Source organism: Coloeus monedula (assembly GCF_965178545.1).
Source record: "Coloeus monedula genome assembly, chromosome: 13".
Classification (NCBI taxonomy): domain Eukaryota; kingdom Metazoa; phylum Chordata; class Aves; order Passeriformes; family Corvidae; genus Coloeus; species Coloeus monedula.
Window position 1 is genome coordinate 6,052,405 of NC_138793.1, and position 21,521 is coordinate 6,073,925.

The following is a 21,521-nucleotide window of genomic DNA, read 5'->3' on the forward strand; positions in this document are numbered from 1 at the left end:
TTACCATTGGGTCCGCATGCTGGGAGTGAACGTGCATTAAACCTCACATTAATAAAGCGCTTAATCACAAGAAGCCTGTGTGTCTAGCTCTGTGTTTGGCTCAGCCAAATGCCATTTGGCTATCAAAGACCTGTTTTGATTAGCAACTAGTGCCAAGAAGCAGGGAGAGGAGTGGCTCGCAGAAACGAGAAGCGCTTCTTTTCGCAGTTAATCACCCAAAGAGAAGCAGAAAAAACCCACAGAACAGCGATGGCTGAGAAGCAAATCCAAAATCAGCCCCAGTGACAACAAAACAGCACAAGTCCCATCCTGCCAGTCACTGGGGCTGTCGAGCTCTGCTGTGGAAAGCTCCTGGCCACCTGACCTAGGGCACCCTAATTTCCAACTTCAGAGGAGCACCGTTACTGATGTGCCTCAAAGGGACAGTGGGCAAACAATGTGACAGCCAAGTTACAACAGCAAAAAGCACCAGTCAGCACAAGAGAGGGTGTTATATGAGATGCTGGGAGTATTTTCTCTCTGTCAAACAGATTTACTGAGATATAAATGGGTGAGGGGAGGGGGGGCAGCAGACAGCAGGGTAAGGAGAACTACATGCTCTCTCCCTGCTTTCTCACACAGCACACACTCACAGGTTTGGCATGGGGGAAGTGGACGTGTCCTCCTGTCGCATTTGTGCTGCCCATGCCCAGCCTGACCTGGGGTTTTTAACATTGGCTTTTTCTGAAAACACCCCATGAGTCCATACAAGGATGGCTGCTGCTATCCCCACCCACACAACATTAGAACACACAGAAGATGCTGGTCAACCTTTTTCATGCTGCTTCATCTGTCCAAAACCTTACATCTGGAGGTAAGCTGCAACCCCAAGAAGAGGAGGAATGGCAGAGGTGCAGCAGAACCCAGGCAGTGCTGGCTGGGTGTCCCAAAAACTACAGCAGCACAAAAGCCACAGGCCCAAGGACCACAACCATAGCAGCTGCCTCCCACAGCCACTTCTCTCTGATGAACACCTGACCCGCAGGAAGAGTTTCTTGCACAGCCTTCCTACATCCCTGTGCATCCACACAAGATCATCCACAGCCTTGGTCCAAGGCTGCTGAAACAAAACCACTCAAGCTCCAGCACAACCACCACAGATACTCCAGGCCCATCTGCCATGGGAAGTACATGAGAGAAAAATCACTCAGGCACATTGAGAATTGTTTACGTTAAACAATGAAAAGGAGAGAAGACTGTGAGAACAAACGTGCTGTAGCTTACACTGAGTCATGCATCAGCCCTGCAGAGTGGTGAGCAAGCGGGTCCTTCCCCGGCACCACGAGCCCATGTGAGGCAGACAGATGCTCTATTGCAGCTGCAGAGCCAAGTTGCCCACGCAAAAAGCAAGTTCCCAGTAGAAGCAGGAATGCTTGACTGACTGGTGGCTGAAGACACAGCACTTGCCAATGAGAAAGACAAACCAAACATTATTGACAACAGAGAGTTGGAAGGGAAACATCTGAAATTCACCACATCAAGGCTGCATGGCACTGATACTACCCACTGCAAAGCCCAGACAGGGGCTGCATGAGGCTCCTGGCCCTACACCTCAATCACACTTGGAAAGGAAAAGATTTCAGCAAGGTCTTACTGTGGTTCCAGGGTACTTCTTGCTCTCCTGCACAAGAGTGCTGCAGTAAAGAACTGCATGCACCCTGTTTAACCAAGCGAGAGCAGCTGGACCCAGTGCCCAGCTAACGATGCTCAGCTGCTCCACCGGTGCTTCTTTAGCCTCCCACCCTTCATGCCAGGCAGCCTTACCCAAACAGACTTTTACGTGGGGCATTTTCCTGATTTCCATCTTATTTCTGGGGAAGATGCAGGGATAATTACTTTTCCATGTATTTTATATTAGTTTGTGATTCTACTCCCAAGGAGGGCAGGGAGTACTGAAGCCTGTTGGTATGTTATGAAAGGGAAGAGGGGGAAAGCAATCTAAAATACACATTCTGTTAAATAAGGATGCAAAATGGGTCTCTAACTGCTGTATGGGTCAGTTCCTGTTGAGTGTCTCTTCCATTGGCAGTGATGGCTGACTATCCCAGGCTGCAATATTAACATAAGTTTCTTTAAGAAAATACATAGCATTTGCAGTAAAATATAGAGAATATGCCATAGTGTTTTAGATTATTAAGCTAAATAGCCATGTAAAATGAGTACAGCATATTGGCACTGATCCCTGCTGTACTGAGGCTCCTTTGTGAAATTAGTTAATTAGTTTCCAACTGCCCCCCCCATCCAAAACTTTGCTTGAATAAATTTGTGGTTAGCACAAGTATGAAGAATTCTGCTTTTCTTGGCTAATTTTTTCTCTCTTCCCCCCTTTTCAAAGGAAACTTCGCCCATCTATTGGGATAGCAGTGTTCGTCTTGGATAAAGATGACTGGCTGAAGAAGTAACATCAGCAAAAATTTATTTTGTGTAGCAAAACAGCTGCCCATATTTTCTGAGAAAGTAACTGTCCATCACAGCTTAAGGTGAACCAACAGATTCTGCAGACTGTTATAAACTTGTTAATTCTTTAATAAATTAGCCACAAAAAAAGTGTTAATTAACTAGTAAAAATGTTTAGGGATTCTGTGAGAAAAAAAATCATAACGATTGAAAAAGTGTATGCTTAGCGATATGTAAAAGAATTCAGGTTTTTAACTCAATTTCTGAGACTTTTACAACAAAGTACAGAGAAAGACAGATGAAATTATGTTCTGACTACATGCACTGAATAAGCCCAAAGGGAACCTCTGTATATAGTTATCAGTGGCACTGAAATCTGCTTAGGAAAGCAACAAGTCTTTTGTTCTGTTGACAACAGTTATTACAATTAATTCATTTTGTGATTGGTATTTGCACTGAGTGACAAGGTGTTATTTTACCTCAGTAAAAGTTAAAATGGTAATACCTACATGCGAAATAACACTGAGTTTGCTATCACTCACTCAAGAAAAGAAAAGACTGTTCAGAAATGCCTGCTCAGCCACCACTCCTGCAAACCTGAAGTGTTAGCATCAGTCGTCTCCTGCTCTTATTTCCCCAGATTTGCTTTTTTGGTCTTCTAAAAGTTCATTTGGGAGGAAAAAAAAGAATGAAAAAAAAAATTGCCTACTTTTTGCTGAGAGACAGAAGAAAGCATCAGCGAACAGAGCAAGGGGTCTCCAAAGGCTCAGCTGCACCTGGGGTTGAGATCCCGGCTGTAGGTGCGGGCTGCCTGCCCGGGGTGTTATTGCCGAGGGACACGACGTGCCCCGGGCGCAGTCCCCCAGCCGGGCTGCAGCCGCAGCTGGCCCAGCCGGGGCTGGTTCTTGGGGCTGGTTCTTGGGGCAGGCGGGCGGAGAGCATCCCCCTTACGGCAGAGGGACAAGCCCAGCCGTGGGCAGGGTGCTCTCCATGCCGTGGCCTGGGAGCCACAAGAAGGGGCGTCCTTCATCCACCGCCGGCTGAGCTCTGTGCCGGTGGGATGCTCTGTGAGCCCCGCCACAACGCCGGGCTTGCTGCGGTCCCGTTCCTGCCGGGACACAGGAGGCGTCAAGCCCCACGGGCAACAGGAAGGTGTTTGTCGCCGGAGACAGGGCCAGGTGCCAGGTAGATGCTGGTGCTGCGGGAGCCAGGGAGCCCAAGGCTACAGGCACGAGTCACAGGGCTCCCGAAGCTGCTGAGCCCTGCCCGTCCCGTGTGCCACGAGCAGGGACCTGTGCGGGGGCTGAGGGGCACCTGCAGGGCAGCCCCGAGCCCCACGGCAAGCACCAACCTGAGGCAGCGCAGCCACACCTGGGTCCGGCCCCTCTCTGGAACACCTGGTGCACATCAGCACAGGGAGGGGGCCCCTGGCTGCTTGGCAGACCCTCAGCTGCCCGTTCTTAGCACGAGAAAGCCAAAGCAAGGAGCGAGAAGCATTAGATGACATAAATTTTACTTTTTGCAGCAGGACCCAGCAAACCAAGGAAACTTTGCAGCACTAGCAAATGGCAAATAATTCATTAGCTATGGATATTTCAGCACGTCTCTACTTTTATTATAAGTTAGCCTCTCTAAACCATTGACTTAACAGAGAATCATTATAAATCCCCATTTTGAATTTTTTTATTAGCAGTATTTATCACCTTCTCAAAATCAATCCTATATTTTTAAATTAAAACAAATGACTACTTGTACTGCAATCAATATGAGTACATTTCCCTTTTTTAAAAGGAGAAAAAATGGAATACAAAGAAATGTCCTCCTTTGGCTGCATCAATCCAATTTCAATATAATTCAATATTTAATAAATATAATCCTCCATGTCTGTGCAGGGAAACATCATAAAAAATGCAAAAGGTTTCTTGGTCTCCAATAACTTGTATGAAACAAAGTGTTTCCTTATTCCTTCCATAAATACTGCAGTCATATGCCACTATGTTTTGTTCTTCCTGCTTATGAGAAAGAGTTTGCTCTGATTATGTATAAGAAAGGTGGTTTACATATTTCATGATTAAAAATCCAAAATGCTACCTACCATCTCCAGAAAAATTATCATCTTCATCTCTTTGTATCTCTTTGACTTGTAGTTTTTGAAAGGGCAAAAAAGAAAAACCTTATATAATACCTAATTTGTACATCTGTGGTTTCCCTCTGACTTGCATAGGCACCATATGTTTTTAATTATCGTAATAGCCTTAAAGAACCTGTTCAGTGGGAAACACATATGATCCTTTTATTAGTGGTTTGCAATTTAAACAGTTTTAACAGAAAAGGTCTGGCTATGAGGGACTGAGAAGCACAAAGGTCTAAAAACCCTGTTATTGACCTCTGAAAGCAGGAGTTCAGATCCCACCCACCGAGGTGGGACCTGGCTCTCTCGCCTCTGACAGAGGTAATCAGTCGCATGTGAAACGGCTCTTCTGGACCTTAAAAGACATGATCTCCAATCTCAAACGAATTGATGTTTCAGTCAACAACTGACACAGTGAAACCAAGCTCTATAAACACTGTCATGCACCCACTCTGCACCTTCTCCTGCCTGGTGAACGCTCGCACAGCGATGGTGCTGTAGGAAAAGCCCTGCAAACTCCAAAAGCCCAGAATTTCAGCAATTCTCATTAGTCATTGCCCTTTCAAATTCCCAGTTTTGTCCTTTATGCAAACGCAAGACTGGTGAGCACGCCAATACCCCAGTCATTCGGAGGTAGGAATTAAATTTAACAAGTTCAATTCACTCCTGATTCTGGACATCTAAACACATAATCATCCTGATAATGTTATTAATTATCATTCAAGTGACAACCTTTGACACTGGCATGGTCCCACAACCTCCCTACTCCAACAACTCAAACAGAAAATCATTGGCATGAAAACCCAGTCTTATGAACAGAAATTGCAAATAAGCAGGCACTGAACGTACAACAGGGAGTGAGCAAAATCCCCCTTTTCAGAGAGAAAGCAGAGGCTCACACAATAGCTCAGTCACTTGACCCAAAATGAAATCCTGCACAACTTCAGCCCAAAACAGATAATTTTCACCCCAAACAGAGGTCCGTGGGGAGAAGAGGGTGGGGAAGGGAGCCCAGCTAAAATTACACTGAGGCTGGAAGTTGTTACAGCTCCATCTCAGGAGATGGATGGTGTCCTCATTAGAATGAAGCTTTATTTAGACGGACAGACGGAATCCTTATTAGAATATTAGGCTGAAAAGTTTAAATGTCAGGAAATACAAAATTAGGATTCTGCAAATAAATGCTGACTTGGAGAAAAAAAACTTAGAGCTCCCTGTACAGATCCCACTGGAGATACCTAGGAAAAATGCAATCACTCAGGAATTGCAATCTCCCGTGCCAATCTAACCCTTCAAGGGTATTCTTGGAAAACTCCATTTCACAAAATTCAGAGGAGATCCCTTTTATTGGGCCAAATGGTTTCCACTCATGATATGACGCTATCAGCTCCATCCCCGGATGCACATTGAGCCCAGAGGGAAGGGAGGACTCAGGAGCTGCCACCTCCCACCACCCATTTCAGGGAAAACACAACCAAAGGAGAACATACTGATGTTGGAAACCCATTTCCAGCTGCACAGACCCCAAAAACTGTGAATCAGCCATTCTTTGCCCTTCCCTGCCTCATTCCCCCTTCCCAGGTCCTCTGCTTTCTCCAGGGAAACTCAGGTATTTTGCAATGATGGAAAGACAGCTTAATTATCTTGCATACAAAGGAGATGGTCATAGTTTTCCATTTTACCTGCAAGCTAATGGATCTTGGGATACCAGACGTGGATGCTCAAAATCCCCTCTGGAGCCCTTCTGGTGATTTGTCGTCTCTTGGTTGCCTTTGGTGCACATGGATCTCTGCCGAGGTAATATGTGAGCTATTGCACACTAAAAGCAGATTTTTGAGAGAGGAAGCTCAGGCACACACACACATACACCCACCCCCACCCAGGCACCCTCCACCCCCTCATCCTGCACCTGGCTCCAACATGCAGGGCCCTGAGGAGGGATCTTCTCATGTCCCAGGCTTCCGTGGGCCAGGCAGCAAAGGCAGGGCAGGGTTTGCTCCTGAGAGAGCAGAGCTCTGCATGGCGTGGTCCTTGTCCCTCATTCCAGGGTCATGGGAAAGGGCTGTGGGTGCTGCTGTCCCTCATGCTTTGCTGGGACAGACCCAGACAGCTGGGGAGATGGACATGCTGATGGAGCAGCCATCTCCACAGGCCTCATCTGAGCTCCCTATTCCTCTTGTATGCAGCAATTCATGGCAGAGGGTCACCCACCTGCACACCGTAGGCCTGTCCCCTTTGCCAGGCTCTAGGCCTCCACACTGAACTTTCTACTTGGGCCATTTTCAGCTGGAAAATGTAAAAAAAAATATTAAATCTTGCATTTGATCTTCTAAATAAATAAAGACTTTTCTCTTTAGGACTTTGGGACTTTTTTTTCCAATATGAATCCAGCAAAAATTTAGCTTGCCTTTCCCACAGCCTCACCCATAGATCATCAGGATGAAGTTTTCTGGTGGAACAGAAGTGCTCAGTGTTTAGCTTGCAGCATGGGGAGGGTGGCAGGGAACACCATGGCTGCAGTCGCACAGCCAGAGGATGATCACTGAGCAGGCCTGCCTGCCTTCCACACAGACAGGTCTGTGTACCTCCCACACCACCTTCTAAGCAAGTGACTCTGACAGTCCCCAGCAAAGGAGGGAGCATGGACATATCCCACCAGGATGTATTTTCTAGCCTTTGGAAAGACACAGAGGATCCATCCATCCCTCCATCCATCAGTTGAATAGATGTTTGTCACTACCACGTACAGTCAGCCCAGGGACCCCTCATGCTGTAAGTCTCAAGCAAAGTGCTTCCACGTTGTCCTCCCACACATGTACAAGCACAGTTCTACCTTAAGAGAAATCCCAGCTCTGGGCCTGAGAAAACTCTTTTTTTCTCTTTAAGGATCCTCCTTTCACAGTAAGGATCCTCCAAATTTCCAAAAAGTGGATAACAACAATACCACTGTGATCCCATCTGCACACAGCAATGGCACTGTAATGCATAGAGCATAAACCACCAAATTCCCACAGACAGCATCTGTCTTACTACAAACAATGGACCATTATCTTGTAAATAATTCTGATTAAGCTGCAGCATTTTCCCCAAACAAACAGTAGGGGAGCAGAGGGTGAGGATTTTTCTAGTGGGAGTGCCGGTTTTCTCCTTCCCCAGCACTGACACTCAGTTTTTTATTCAACTGATTGGCCCCCTCCCCTCCCCGCTGTCCCCCACGGCTTGGTTTTCATCTTCTGACCTTATCCTGCTGCCAATCATTTTGGCAACTAAAGAGGGAGCCGTCATGTTAATGGGATTCCCACCTCTATCCTTTGGGAAAGCTTTTCTGGTTTGTTTTCTTCTTTTTCACCCCAATGTACAGTTATATAACAATTAGTGAATACACCCAGATGCCCTCCTGTTATTAAATGGTTCTCATGTCAGGGAATGGGAACCTCAGCCACACCACTGGGTGCGTGTTGGTGCTGACCGGGGTTTGGGGACGTCTGGTTGTGCTGGTGATGCGTCTCGGTGCGTTTGGCATCTGGATGAACGTGGCATGGCAGCAAACTTTGCTGGGCAAAAGCTGTCACCCTCTTCAAACTCCCAGCAGGGAGAGCAGAGCCCTCAGCTGCCGGCAGTGGGGAGCAGAGCAGGGGCTCTGCAGCCCCCAGGAGCAGCACACTGCCCTCCTCTGCACTCCAGCTGGCAGGCTGAGCCAGCAACAGGTTTACCAGCATAATTTGAAAGGATTTAAAAGAAACCCAAGTGCACAGACTGGAACAGGGTTAGGTGTGCAAAGGGAAAAGTAAAACGCGACACAATCAGGGCTAAGGTGGCCTTTTTCTTAGGTTCTCAAATTGATCTATGTAACAGCTGTGAATTGAGGAGAGCCCCAAAGAAATACTGAATTTCATCTTTAACCTGTTCATCTCAATGCACAAACCTTTTCTTATATGTCTCTTTTGATAAATGTCCCATTTCTATATGGCTGAAGTGTTGGTTTTCCTTCCCTGCATCCTCTTAATTTGCCTTGTTATTCATGTGAGCATTTTGGGGTCAAACGCACTTCCTGGCTTGAATGAAAAAAAAAAAAAAAAAACATATATATATATAGAATAAAGCAGCAAGGACTAACCTAGGATGGGGACATTGAATAACAGGCAAGAAAAATTTTAACTTCAAAGTTGCAAACTGAAGTCACTGACATTCAATAAAAAACCACACAAGAGCCAATTCAGTCACCAGACTGGGATCTGCCGAGCACCATGGGGACCAGTCACACTGGCCCTGAACAGGAGGGACAAACTGTGGCAGACAGTGTGGCAGGACCCTGGTCCTGACAAGGAGCTGCTGACACAGGCACGGCAGTGGACTGGGGAGGGAGCAGCCCAGGAAAAAACACTGCTGACCCATCGCCTGCTGTGGCTGGTGGCACATGGGGCTGGGGCTGGCTTGATGTGGCAGTGGCCAAAACCCAGCAGCTCAGCCCAGCTGGCACCTAAAAGAGCACCGATGTAAAAATCCATGGATTTGGTGAAAAGACACTACAGTCAAAGCATGCCAAAGCTGTTGCAGAGAGCTCCGAGCACCATTGCTGTGCAGGGGCAGGAGCTAAGAGAGGTTTTGGCGATGGGTTTGCTGGCTGCTCAGGAAGTCAGGCCCACCCACACTGCTGGGGCACTGCAGCCATGCACACACCCAACCCATATTTGCAATATGTGTTTATTTTCACCAGTACATTTTTATAGCTTACTGTAGTTATGTCAGAGAAGGAAGCATTTGTGCACTGAGGACTTATATAATGTTCTTCATCTTCAAAGTGCTTTACAAACATTAATTAATTCATTTATCCTCACAGCACTCCTACCAGGGAGATAAGTACTATTATTTTCCATTTCATAATGTAGAATCCAAAGCAGAAAACTTATTTCTTTCCATGGTCAGTGAGTGAATCACAGGTAGACCTGCAGGAGAAGTGAGGATTGCCAGCTTCTGAATTGGATCCCCCCCCTTCCCAAATCTTTTTTAAAAGACTCGTGTTCTGACAGAGTCATGCCACATATCGGGATATGCCTTGGGTTTTTCCTTCAGTAAGAGATAATTAAGGAACAATTCAGTCTCTGATCCCCAGCATGGCATGCTATTCTCTACCCCACTGTTGCTCTGCAGCTGAACAATGGCTGTTCTATGCAGGGAACGGCGCTACAGACGCCCCGGATCAGAGGAGATCGGCTTAAAGGGACTGGCTGGCCTTCGTCTCGCTCCGCCGACAATGGGGCGGGCAAGGCAGCTTGGGTGCAAATGCCTGATGTGGGGGTGCCTCCAGGGACACCTGTTTGTAAATGGCACTGCTCTGGGCAGAAGTCCCTCTTAGCTGAAGTCACTCACACCCAGCATACCTATCTAGAAATTTCATGTAGTAGGAAAATTGCTGTGGTTTCCAGTATTTGATCTCAATCCTAAGTGTAATCCTTTTACATTCACGTGGGAGGGATGCAGAGTGCTCCTGGTCCACCTCTGTGGCACTGCTGTAAATAAACTTCTTTCCTGTCTGCTCCTCACCAGTAAATGTGCGGCTGCTTCAAATGGCAATAACAGTTACTTTGAGCTGGAGAGGCTTGATTTCAAGGCAGCTCAAAAACCAAAATTGTCACTGGGCCTTCTAAGGAAGTGTTCAGATCCAAGAACTTAAAGCAAAATTGGGGATGACAAACTGGGGAAAAAAAACCACCCTAATTTTATAATTTCTGAGAAAGACAAGTTTCGCCTGTTACAATCCTTGTTAGTGAATACCTTGGTCACTCTTTTTTTTCCCCACTTTATGTTTTGACAGTAATAAAACTGCATAAAGTCCCAACTTTTTAGGTAGTTTCCAAGCTCAAAAAAGATGCACTCATTAGCAAAGTATGCCATGGCATATTGCAGAAGACATGACCATGTCCTGCTGGGGAAAGGCGCATACCTAGATGTTGTTTCAGAACAATCAGAACCATTGTTTAGTGATAAATGTTTTTTGCACATGACTCATCAACCCTTGAAAACAGGATTCCTTATATAATACAAGTGCTGACACAGCCTTCACTTGAGTGGTGTGACTGCAGCTGTATAATTACAACTTTAGATTTGATGTTATGGACCTTAGGTTATGCCATTCAGACAAATGCTCCATTGTATTACAGAGATATTTTTTCCTTAGTCATATTGCCCACAGGACAATAAGGACTATATTCACAGCTCACTGCATAGAAGTTTAGACAGGGAACAGCCAGTGGTATTACACAAAATGAGATTATACCCGATGGGGGTTAAATGGAATCATAAATGCCACTTTTTCTTGTCTTCTTTTTTTTCTGTGCTCCTAGTTGATACTTTTTTGGAAGTGCTCTCCAAATAAAAGGAAGAACAATCTCACACTGAGTCTGGATAAATGTTACAGTTGTCTCACAAATGCTGTATTATTTCTAGCCCTTCCAAAATAATATAATTGTCCTACTGCTGAACCACAGATTTTTCTCAGTATGACACAGAACACTAAAATGTCAGGTCCTGACTCATGGTGTTTTGGTGGAATAAATAAAAAGTACCAATATGCCATTTAGAAGGGAGAACATTAATGAAGACGTGACACTGGGAGCCCCAGACATGTTTTCCTCTAGCTCCCACTGCATGCTCAGCAGTGCTCCGGACAACGGGCCACCTGTCACGGACCCCATCCTGGAAACACTTACCATGGATCTGGGTGGTGCTACTGGCACTGGCAAGGCTGGCTGCTTGTTCTCCTACACTTGCCTTACCTCAGGAGAATCCTACATGGGCCTGGGGAGGGAGGCTATTGTCACGATGCTCATCACACATTCTTCCCATGGAAAACCAGAATGAGCATTCAGGGCTATATGAAGGATTGGAGCTGTGACTTCAGTAAGGCTGGGCAAGGTTACCCAAGGAAGATCACTCTGTATGCTCCTGGTATTTCTCCACTGGGATAGGCCTTGCACACCCATTGCTCACTAAGGCTGCCTTTCCAGCTGCAGCACTAGAACCCCATATTTGACTCACCCTGGCCAAGCACCCAGGCACAAATATTTACACACTTAATCCACCCACACTTCTCATTTTCAACCCTGAGGCATCCACAAAAATTTCTTCTGAATTTTACTGGTGACAGAGGAGAAACTGGTCCCACATTCCCAAGGTATTTTCTGTGACAGAGGAAACAAGTCTAATGCCCCCCCTTATATACCTGCCTAACAGTACATGGCACCATTCTAATGCCTTAAAAGATGGGATTTTTAATAAATATCATTTACAAGGCCAACAAGCATCTTTGCAGAGTTTGCCTCTCAAAGCATCAAACAACTGTGGATTGCATGAGTGGTTTTTGGTCTACCAAAAGGTACAACAGTTTCTCAGAGAGTTTTCTTGAATTAATTAACAAAATGACTCAAAACTGCACTAATGGTTAACAGCTTTTTTTTTATTAGCAACACTGAGATAAGTTATTGAAGCATTTTAGTATTGTTTTACATTCCATTCAGAAGTGACCTAACTTGTAACTCCATATACATTTAAAGATATAGTTTGACACTTATTCAGAAAGCAACAATTATTAAAACTTACATACCTTCATTACCAGGAAACCTTAATATATTTTCTAATTACTTCCAACAATACTCTATTCCAAAGCACATGATAACCCACTAGAAGTTTACACATTTCACTTCAATCACAGGTTTTAAATTGTGGATGTCAGAGTTCTGTTCATTGAATTTTACTGTCTTTCTTGGTTAATATTGGAAAACCTGGCACAATATATTAAGCTAGAAATATTGCTCAAAGAATATGAAAAAAGATAACTACAGTATTTTTTCCTGCTAAAGCATTACAAAATACAGGACCATTAAAAACTCAAATAGAAATGACAATAAATAACCTTAAAAATGTTAAGAGAATTTTCACTCATACTAAAGTCCATTCCCTAAGCTTGCCAAACACATAAATAACAGAACATATTCAGGACCTCTATTTTTGTACTATTATGATGGTTTGTTATATATTGTGGATGTATTGTGTATACATATATTAATGCTTACACTTAAGGTATATATTTTTTTCTTTGCTGAAACAATTAATAAGCCTCAGGTAATTATTTATCCCTGACACTACAGGCATCTAGATAGGTGGGAGCAAACCTCAGAATTTCCAGGTATGCAATACTGTGCATAACAAGATCATCTCTGCATAAAGATATCCTAAGTTCCTTAGATTACAAAGATGAATTTGGTTATTTATTCCTGAAAGTCTGTAACATAAAATTATAATTGCTGTCAAATTAATTGTTTAAAATTGGCCTCTTAATAGGTATTAATCGTACACTTAGTTTTGACTTACAAGAATGTCTAGATTGCTCATGTTTATGAGTAGTTATAGGAAATACTATACCTCAGACACAGGAATGTATATTCCTGAACCAAAACACAAACCAGAGCATTGTCTCACTTTGGAAAGACCTGGAAACATCTCTATGCCTCTGCCTAATCCTAAATTATAATTTAAATTTGACCTGGATATGACAAAAACAATAAGAATATACTGTTTGGGAGATGAAACTTAGAGCAAAAATCACACAGCTCTAAGCTTACATCATTATTTTGTCTCTGCAAAGAAAAGAAAAGCCTTTCTGTGCTAGGGATTTGCCTTGCTGCGGCTGGCCACTGATGTCTGAAATCAAGGCACATACCAAGGCCTCCTTTTGCAAACACAATCCCCCTTTCAGATGTGGTGTTAGGAGGGACTGAATGCCTCCAGTCTCTCTGGGAATAGGAGGTACTCAGCACTTAGCTGTATCAGATATTTTAGGGGTTAATTTCCAGAAACATAAATGGAATGGGAATGTCACACCACAGTATGAAAAATGGTAACTAAAAGTTTTCAACAGTAAACAAAATGGTGATACCGAAATTATCACCTGACCGATTTCTGATACAACAAAATACAATCAAATTAAATTACATGAAAATAGCAATGAAATTTAAAGTCAAACAAACACAGGACCTGATTCTGCAATCCTTAGTCATATAAGTAGTGCTACTCATCGAGAATGAGGGATGCAAGGCTGGGCCCTTAGCTTCTGCTTAGGAAGTCAATGTTGATTCAGGCAGTATCTCTTCTAGCCAAAAATATGCAGCAAAAGGAAAGTAACATAAACAAGGCTAAATGTCAACAGTGTTTGCAGACTTACAGACACCATCCATTTGTTTGTACTGAAATGACTAGCGAACCATTTGGCAAATACAATGCTATTCACAGACCAGCCCTTTTATCCAGTTACACAAACTTCACTGGATCACTGGCATTCCCAGTTAATTAAAAAAAGGAAGCAAGCCATATGAGTTTGGTTTGATATTGCCATGCAAATGGCACTGTGACATCCAGAAGTGTGTCTGAAACCCAGGCAGGGGCCGAGGTGCTGATCTCCTGTTCAGCAGAACAGTTTATACTCTAAAAGCTGGCCTTGGACCTCCTAACTGAAACTAACAAATCTCTTCAAAAGCACAATAATGGGGTAAAGAAAAGTCTGCTGTAAAACTTCCATATCATTTCATTCTGCCTTGAAGGAAAAGAATATTCTGGTTAGTCCTCCACCTACAGATCAGGACAAAGCATTCCTTAAGTGCATTACATGATACTTTAAATGGGCAGTACTACAATTTGCTGCAGTAGGATGACCTTCCATTGCCTTGGAGCTGTCCTAGGGCTTGGATATATCAGGCCTTTTGCTTCTTAATATGGATTTTGTAATTTAAAAGCTCTGCAATAAGGATTCAGGTGAAGCCATCACAAATAATTAAAAATCTTTTTCCGTGTTTCATGTGTTGGTGGTAGTTCTGACGGGGTTAGCATTATGATTTTTTTGGTTTTGACACCTGTGGCAATAAGCAATTTACAATAACTAAATTCACTATTTAAACATTGGGGTAGAGCACTATAATTACATGACAATAAAGCTGTAATAATCTGCCACAATTGATCTTCCCCTTGCCCAGCCCTCTTGTCTGCGCTGCAGTTCCACATTTGGAAGGTATTTCACAAAGTTACAATGCTGAACATTTTAATAATTCTGTGCAATGCTGAAAGCTTTCTGCTGCAAAGGAAACTGAAAGTGCTCAGCCCTTTGCAGGATCAGAACTCCAAAGCTGCTCCCATGCATCAGAGGGGCCCTGCCCTGTTTTCATACAGTGGATGAAGTGATAATGGGGTGGAGCCTGTGCAGGAGAAAACAGCACTAATTGCAGTGGAAAGCAAGCATGAATGGAAGCAAATTAGATTTAGAGACAACATGGAACTAATACTTTTGGACATCATTAAGTGTGGATTCAATAGCACTAACCCATTAAGCAGCCAGTTAACGCCCAGGACCATCTCTGGCCAACAGTTCTGCAGCCCATCAGCTCTCCTTTGAAAGCCTAAGTACTTCCCAAGTAGCAAATGCAAGTAGGGAAATTTTACCATCTTGGTCACAAAGCGGAGAAATTAAAAGCGGAAGAGAGAGAGAAGGGATAGGGTCTTGTCATAAAGGGTCTTGTGCACAAATCACAAGTAAATTAATGCATTGGAACAGAAGGTAGAACATTATTGTGATACAACTACATGTATATGGGAAGCCAAGCAGAAAAAGAGAAGAGCACAAATCAAAAGGAAAACAGATCTTTCAAAACTCAAATACAAAATAGATCTAGAATCTCCATGCTTAACTTGTCAAATCAGCAAGGGCTGAGAAAGCAGAGTACACAGATGCTCAAGACAGCTACCAAGCCATGAAGCCATCACCTTGGGTCTCCCCTCCCCACTGGGCTACTTGCTGCCAAGCAGCAAGGAAAGGCCTATCATCTTCTTAGGAAATGAGTGCCAGCAAAGATTAACAAGATCTGCTCCTGGGTAGAATCACCTGAGACTCCAAAACCAAGTACAGTTCAGAAGTAACTGTAAAATTATCAGTGCTCTTTTTTCTTTCTGTTCATTCTGCTATATAAGGAGAAATATTACAAAAATTTGTGATTTTTCTCTCAGCAGCATTTTGACATGAAAATTTCTTTATTATGCAGTAATTATGGTTCTTTCCTAATTGTGTCTTTCATCCCTACAGCCTGAAGCACGATAGGAGCATAAATGAATTTTGTGTACATCATCAATCTCTCATTCTCCATTATAGGGAAACTGAGGACTGCTTCCACATGTGCAGTGACTTTCCAAAATAACAATGTGAGTTGGTGGCATTCTCCTCTAGAAACTAAACTTTTTTTTGTGCCAAGATTTTTGCTTAAAACCTGACCTACTATCTTAGGGTAAAATCTGCCATCTAAAAGTGATCCACATGGATCACTGAATAACCCAGCTTGTTTTTTAGGCAGCCAGAAATTCAACTCAATTAGCGTGGCCAGCAAAAGATGCAATCTCAGCTTACTGAAGCTGAAATATTTTATTTCAATTTTATTTCCTCTGTATTCTGACTACAGAAAGAGCACTATGCCTTGCTCTCTGAGTGTGCAAGGACTGTTATCCAATGCATCAATGTTTTCTCTTGAGATGTCAACAACACACACATCACTGGCTGTAAAAAGGAACGCAAATGCACGGAGTCTCCCCAAACACAAAAGGAACATGAGAATCATGCCCTGAAATCGGATGCTGGAGGTGTGTCTCAAGTTTTCTGATCTCCCAGGCAGTAGGAGAGACAAAGGGAACCATGACTGGTCATGGGCTTCATGCAGGAGGAAAGGAAGGAAGGCTAATAAATGAACAGGGTGCTCCTGATTGCTAATCGGCAAGTGCAGAAACATCAGGTGGGATTCCCCGCACTAACATGCACAGATGGAGTGTGATTTCACAGTATAAAATGTCACTGAGAAAATGAAAACTCCCCCAAAAACACTACTTTCAAGTGGGTGGTGTCCAAGCCAATCAAACAAAAAAAAAAAAAAGAGCTACTGACATGGGGATTGTTCATACTCATCCACTTTTGCTGTGAGATATTGAGAAAAATGAAATAATGTATTTAAATAGTCAACCTTTATACTTCTGCAAACACCAGTAGAATGACAGAAAAGAATTTTAAAAAGCTATTTTTGGAGGGGGGGGACGGAAGGACTCCCACTGCATTTTCGATTAAAAAATGGCTTAAAAAGTAGAACAGAGAAGCTTCTGTTGTTTCTTTTTTTCCTTCATACTTCAAGTCAAATCCATTATCACTGGGCAGAGCTTGTGAAAGGGATATGGTCTTTAAAATCATATAAACTCAAGCTATCATAAAATGTCTGTTGAATTGATTGGAAGATGAAACAAAAAACTAATGGAAATAACATGACCTCATTTCAATAATAATATTACAGGTTTTTTCTGTTGTTGTTTTAAAAATCTTATGCCTGTGAAAAAGCATAAAGAAATTTTGCACAAAGCAACTAATCTTAGTTTTCCAATTTTTTTACTTTTGTTTAGACAGTAATTTCTCTTCTGTATTTTTTTTCTTTTTTGTTAATTGATTGTAGTCCACAAATGGAATAAAAAATCCAAGTAGGATTTTACCTGCTTCAAATTAAATCACCTCTTTTCAATAATGTAAATACTGATTTTTAAGGATCTGAAATATTTCCAACTACCTAAATTGGTTCCTAGTGCACTGAGACACAGAAGTTTACAAGTAAGGCCACATGGATACTTGAGCAGATATTGGTTAAAGTAATGACAATATTGTGAAGTCACAATGCTCTAAGGATACAAGCAAGATAAACTTTGTGTGTAGAAATCAGACTTTTTTATCAGATCAACTATTACATGTGGAAAAGCAGAGAGGGGCCTGGAGAAGGGGTTATGGCTTTGAGCATCTACACTCCACCAGTAAAGTCAAACAAAGCTCCCACTAACCTTAAGTTAACCAGAGGAACTACTCTTAAGTGCTTGCAGATTGAGGGTTTCGTTTTAAATTGTCAGGCTTTAAAACTGTTGATAATGTTTTCTCTTCTTTTTTTTTAACTTGAGTACATTTTATTATGCATGTTCAGCTCTGACAATGAGTTTTCTGATGAATTTGAAGGTTAAGTGAAGTGAACATTACTGAAGTTTTTGTGTCCTTTGCTGACTCTGCTTTTTAAAGTGATACTGTTTTTCAAAGGATTTACGCTCTAAAATCTCTTTCAAACAAACACCGTGCTGACAAAATAGGAGATAAATTGAAAAAAAAATCCTCGATCTCATTTGTTCCAAATAGATTTAACTTAAATTTTTGTAAATATGAGGTGTGTGATATGAGGAAGTAAAACTGCGGTTTTGTAAATTAGAGACTGAAAAGGGTAAAAGGTGGTTTTGTTTGTTTGGTGTGCTATTATTTTAATTACCTGGAGGCATATTCTTAGTTAGGCAAGTTGCAATTTACACAACTGTTGGTTAGAATAGTGAAAATGGTCAAGGGCTAGTACTGCATGTGTGCCATTGAACCAAACCAGAAAATTATAATTTAAAAAAAAGAAAAAAAAGGAGGGAAAGAAAATAAAAGAAAGAAAAAATAAAGTCTGTTCAACACAGGTAGACGCATTCCATGCACTTGGCCTTTGATTTCATTAATCCAAAGAAAGAAAGGGGGAAAAAAAGAAAAAAGAGAGAAAGCAAGGTTCACTTGGCAAAGAATCCAGTGTTTTTCTTGGGTTCTTGTATCAAAATACTGAAAAGTTTGCAAGTTACCATGTAAATTTTTTAAAACTTTTTCCTCCTTTGAGTATGCTAAAGCAGTAAGTATCCCCTTCCGATGCCACTAGCACAGATAGTCTATATTGCTGCTACTCTAGTTTAAAAAGCAAGTTCTTTCTAAAATCCTGTTTAAGTATGCATGCAGCACTGCTGATTTCAATGGAGTAGACCACATATAGGACTAGAATTTGGCCCACAGGTTTTAACATTTAAAAAAACGTATTACTAACAAACATGACTAAGTATATTTAAAGAGCAGCTTCATGATTCTGCACAAGTGTTTTCTGAAATGGTCTAAAAGAAGGTCTAAAACTTACCACACAAGTCAGGTCTCTTGATACATCCACTAGTTGCTGTGCTACTTGCAAGTCCATTAAAGGCTGCTAAGCCATCAGAGCTGTAAGCTCTTAGGACTGACAACATGTTCATCTGCTTCTCCAGGACCTGCGGACCCTGAACTTGTTCGGGTTTCATCACTCCTTGTGCAGTTTCATGTGAGGAGAGAAGATTCTGACTGTGCCACTGCTTTTCTGAAGCTTGCGGCAGCGGTGATACAAGCCCTTGTGTGGGTTGTGAGGTGACTGCACTTTGTATATTGTCGCCTCCTTCACTGCTTTCTTTATTTATGGCAGACAACTGCTTATTCATAATATCTGGTTCTGTGTCAATGTCCTCATCTTCAATGTTTTCTTCCTTGGAAGATTCCATATCCTCAGATGAAGCTATGTCAGAAAGGTCATCAGTAGCACTTTTATTTACAGAGTCAGAGAGCAGAATATTTGGGTCATCTTCAGATTGTGTTTTTCTTTCAGATTCATTACTGGTGCAAGAATTTTGTGTTCCCGTGCCAATAACACCAGGATAAACACCGAACTGCTTATAGAAGTCTGTTGTAAAATTACAAAAAGTGGATTCCATGTGGCTCGGCCAGGCAGTGCTCTTTTGCTCTCCCAGGGTCTCTTTATTTTGTCCTTGGGTCATTTTCTCAGAAGCCGAGTCCAGCTGGCTCAGCATGTTTGAAACTCCCGCCTCCTTGCTGGACTGCACAGAAGAGGGGAGCAAGCTCACTTTGTTCACCGAGGCTGAAACTTCTCTAGACTGGTCTTTGTTGTTGCCTATGATGTTGTCTTTACGTTTAGCCTTGCCCAAGTGATTGGCCTGGAGGTGCAGAGCCATAAGTTCCATGGATGAAGTTGTAAAAGAACAAAATAAGCAACCATGCCAAGCAATGTTGTCTTGTACAGTGACAGAGGAACCTGGCAGAGAGGCTGCATCGGGCCTTACCGACAAGTCCAGAGGTTCATATTGCGACTTTTCTGTTTTCCGCTGTGAGGACTTGCTATTTATCTTCTCCTCACCACCATCTGAGCCCAGAGCTTTTGCTGAAAGCGGATCTGAGAGAGCTTTGTCCTTCATTTCTTTTTCTTTCTTCAAAGAACTTAGGACAAAGCTGTCCATGAAAGCTTGCAAAGACCCTTGAAAGTTCACACCGTTCCCGACCATGTTCTGGTAAGCACGGCCAAGTTCAGAGAAGTGTGTTCCTTTGGAAGATATGTCTGAACCCTTCATATTTTCTGCAGATCCTTCAGATGACATGCCAGCTGCTTGTCCTTGCTGATCTCCAGAAGACAACATTCCTGACGTCCACTGCTGTGAGACCATGCCACTTCGGAAGTCAATACCAGGAAGTCCCTTGAAGGCTCCTCGCAATATGTCCGGTCTAATAAACACAGAACTTTTACTTGGTGTCTCATCTTTGTGTTCTTGACTTGCACTCTGCCCAGAGAGTGGCCCTGCTCCGTTCTGTCGCTCCCGATGGTGTCGTTCCAAGTGGTATTTGAGGGATGCAGATTGAGTACCAGCATAGTCACAATGTGGACACTTGTAAGGCTTCTCACCTATAGGTGTGGACAAAGAACAAAATATAAAGAGAGTTAACTGTACTTTGGTGTACGGATGAGTGAAGAAACTAAAAAATCAGCATTAGCTGCTTAAAAACAAGAAGATCTTGGTACTAATAATTCACTTTTAAAAAAAGAAATGCCTTTAATCGAAGACTAATTCATAAACTGAGTATTTCTAAAATGGGTTTCCAGAATGTGGGGCTATTCAGGAATGACATGGTATCTACACACAATTAGCCATCCTTTTCTTAATCTAACATGTAGAAAACTGTTGTAGAATTAAAAGCTATGATTATGAAAATGAAGCATAACAATTTCAACCACAGTAATCATTAAAAGTACAAGTTTAAAAAAAAGGGAGACAAAGAATGTAACAAATGGATGGTTGCAATATTTTGTGTATACAATTGCTCTAAAATTTGTTTAAATTATACACATGGAAACCATTTTTAAACCTAAAAATTTTATGGCACTGTTACGCAAGACTGAAATGAATGATTTAAGTCTTGCTCTGCAGTAAATCATGGATATAATTAGCAAATGGCATACTGCACAAGTAATTTATCATTATTTGGAGGGCACCATTCCAGAAGGATTCAAAGATCTGCAGACCTACTGCATTGTTTCTAAATAAAGAACTATAAATACAGATTCTATAAAATATTAATATCATTACACTACATTATGATTGCAGCATATAAGAACATATAGTTAAAATAAAAAGTAGTCAGTAAAAAAGAAATCGAGTAATAAGAAGTACAAAATATATTTCGTTTCTGTATTTGAAATTAGTATTATCTACTGGATTTTGCAGTCCTTTAATTTTGTACTAATGACATTTCTAATGCTCGAGTAGTAAAATGTGTAATTTACCTCCCATAAGCACTTTTCTAGGTTTGGTTTGAATAGAGTTTTAAAACATATAAGATGATTTCCATGAATTAAATAAATATTTGAAGCCCACACTAAACTTTTATTGTTCTTCCTATACTTTCAAATATGCAGAAGATTTTATATATATAATAAATATTGACATATAGTCAAAAAGACATATCCAAAAAGAATGTACATCTAAGCAAAAGTATACCTAAATTTTTGCAGAGCATTGTTAGCAATGCAGAATTTCTTTTAAAGGAAGAAATACGGAAATCCTCACTAAAAGAGACAGAAATCTGAAAGATCTGCAAGCTGTCAACACTGGCAATTGTTTCTATGAGGGAGCTCGGCAAGAAAAAGAAACTGTTTTCTCTAGGTAGCTTTTTTTTTTCCTAAATGATAAAAAAGACAAAGGCAAGCCTCTCCAAATGGTATAATGGAAACATTTGTTTTGA

General features: G+C 42.0%; 1 protein-coding gene across 1 annotated transcript in view; it reads right to left on the reverse strand.

The window, feature by feature from the left end:
* ZNF536 (zinc finger protein 536) overlaps nt 1–21,521 on the reverse strand; it is a gene marked incomplete at both ends in the record, with an annotated part of 183,214 nt that overhangs the window by 96,179 nt on the left and 65,514 nt on the right. Inside the window, one exon of the mRNA XM_082289785.1 lies at nt 18,604–20,184. Within this exon, the coding sequence (XP_082145911.1) occupies nt 18,604–20,184 (1,581 nt within the window). The remainder of the gene's footprint in view (nt 1–18,603; nt 20,185–21,521) is intronic.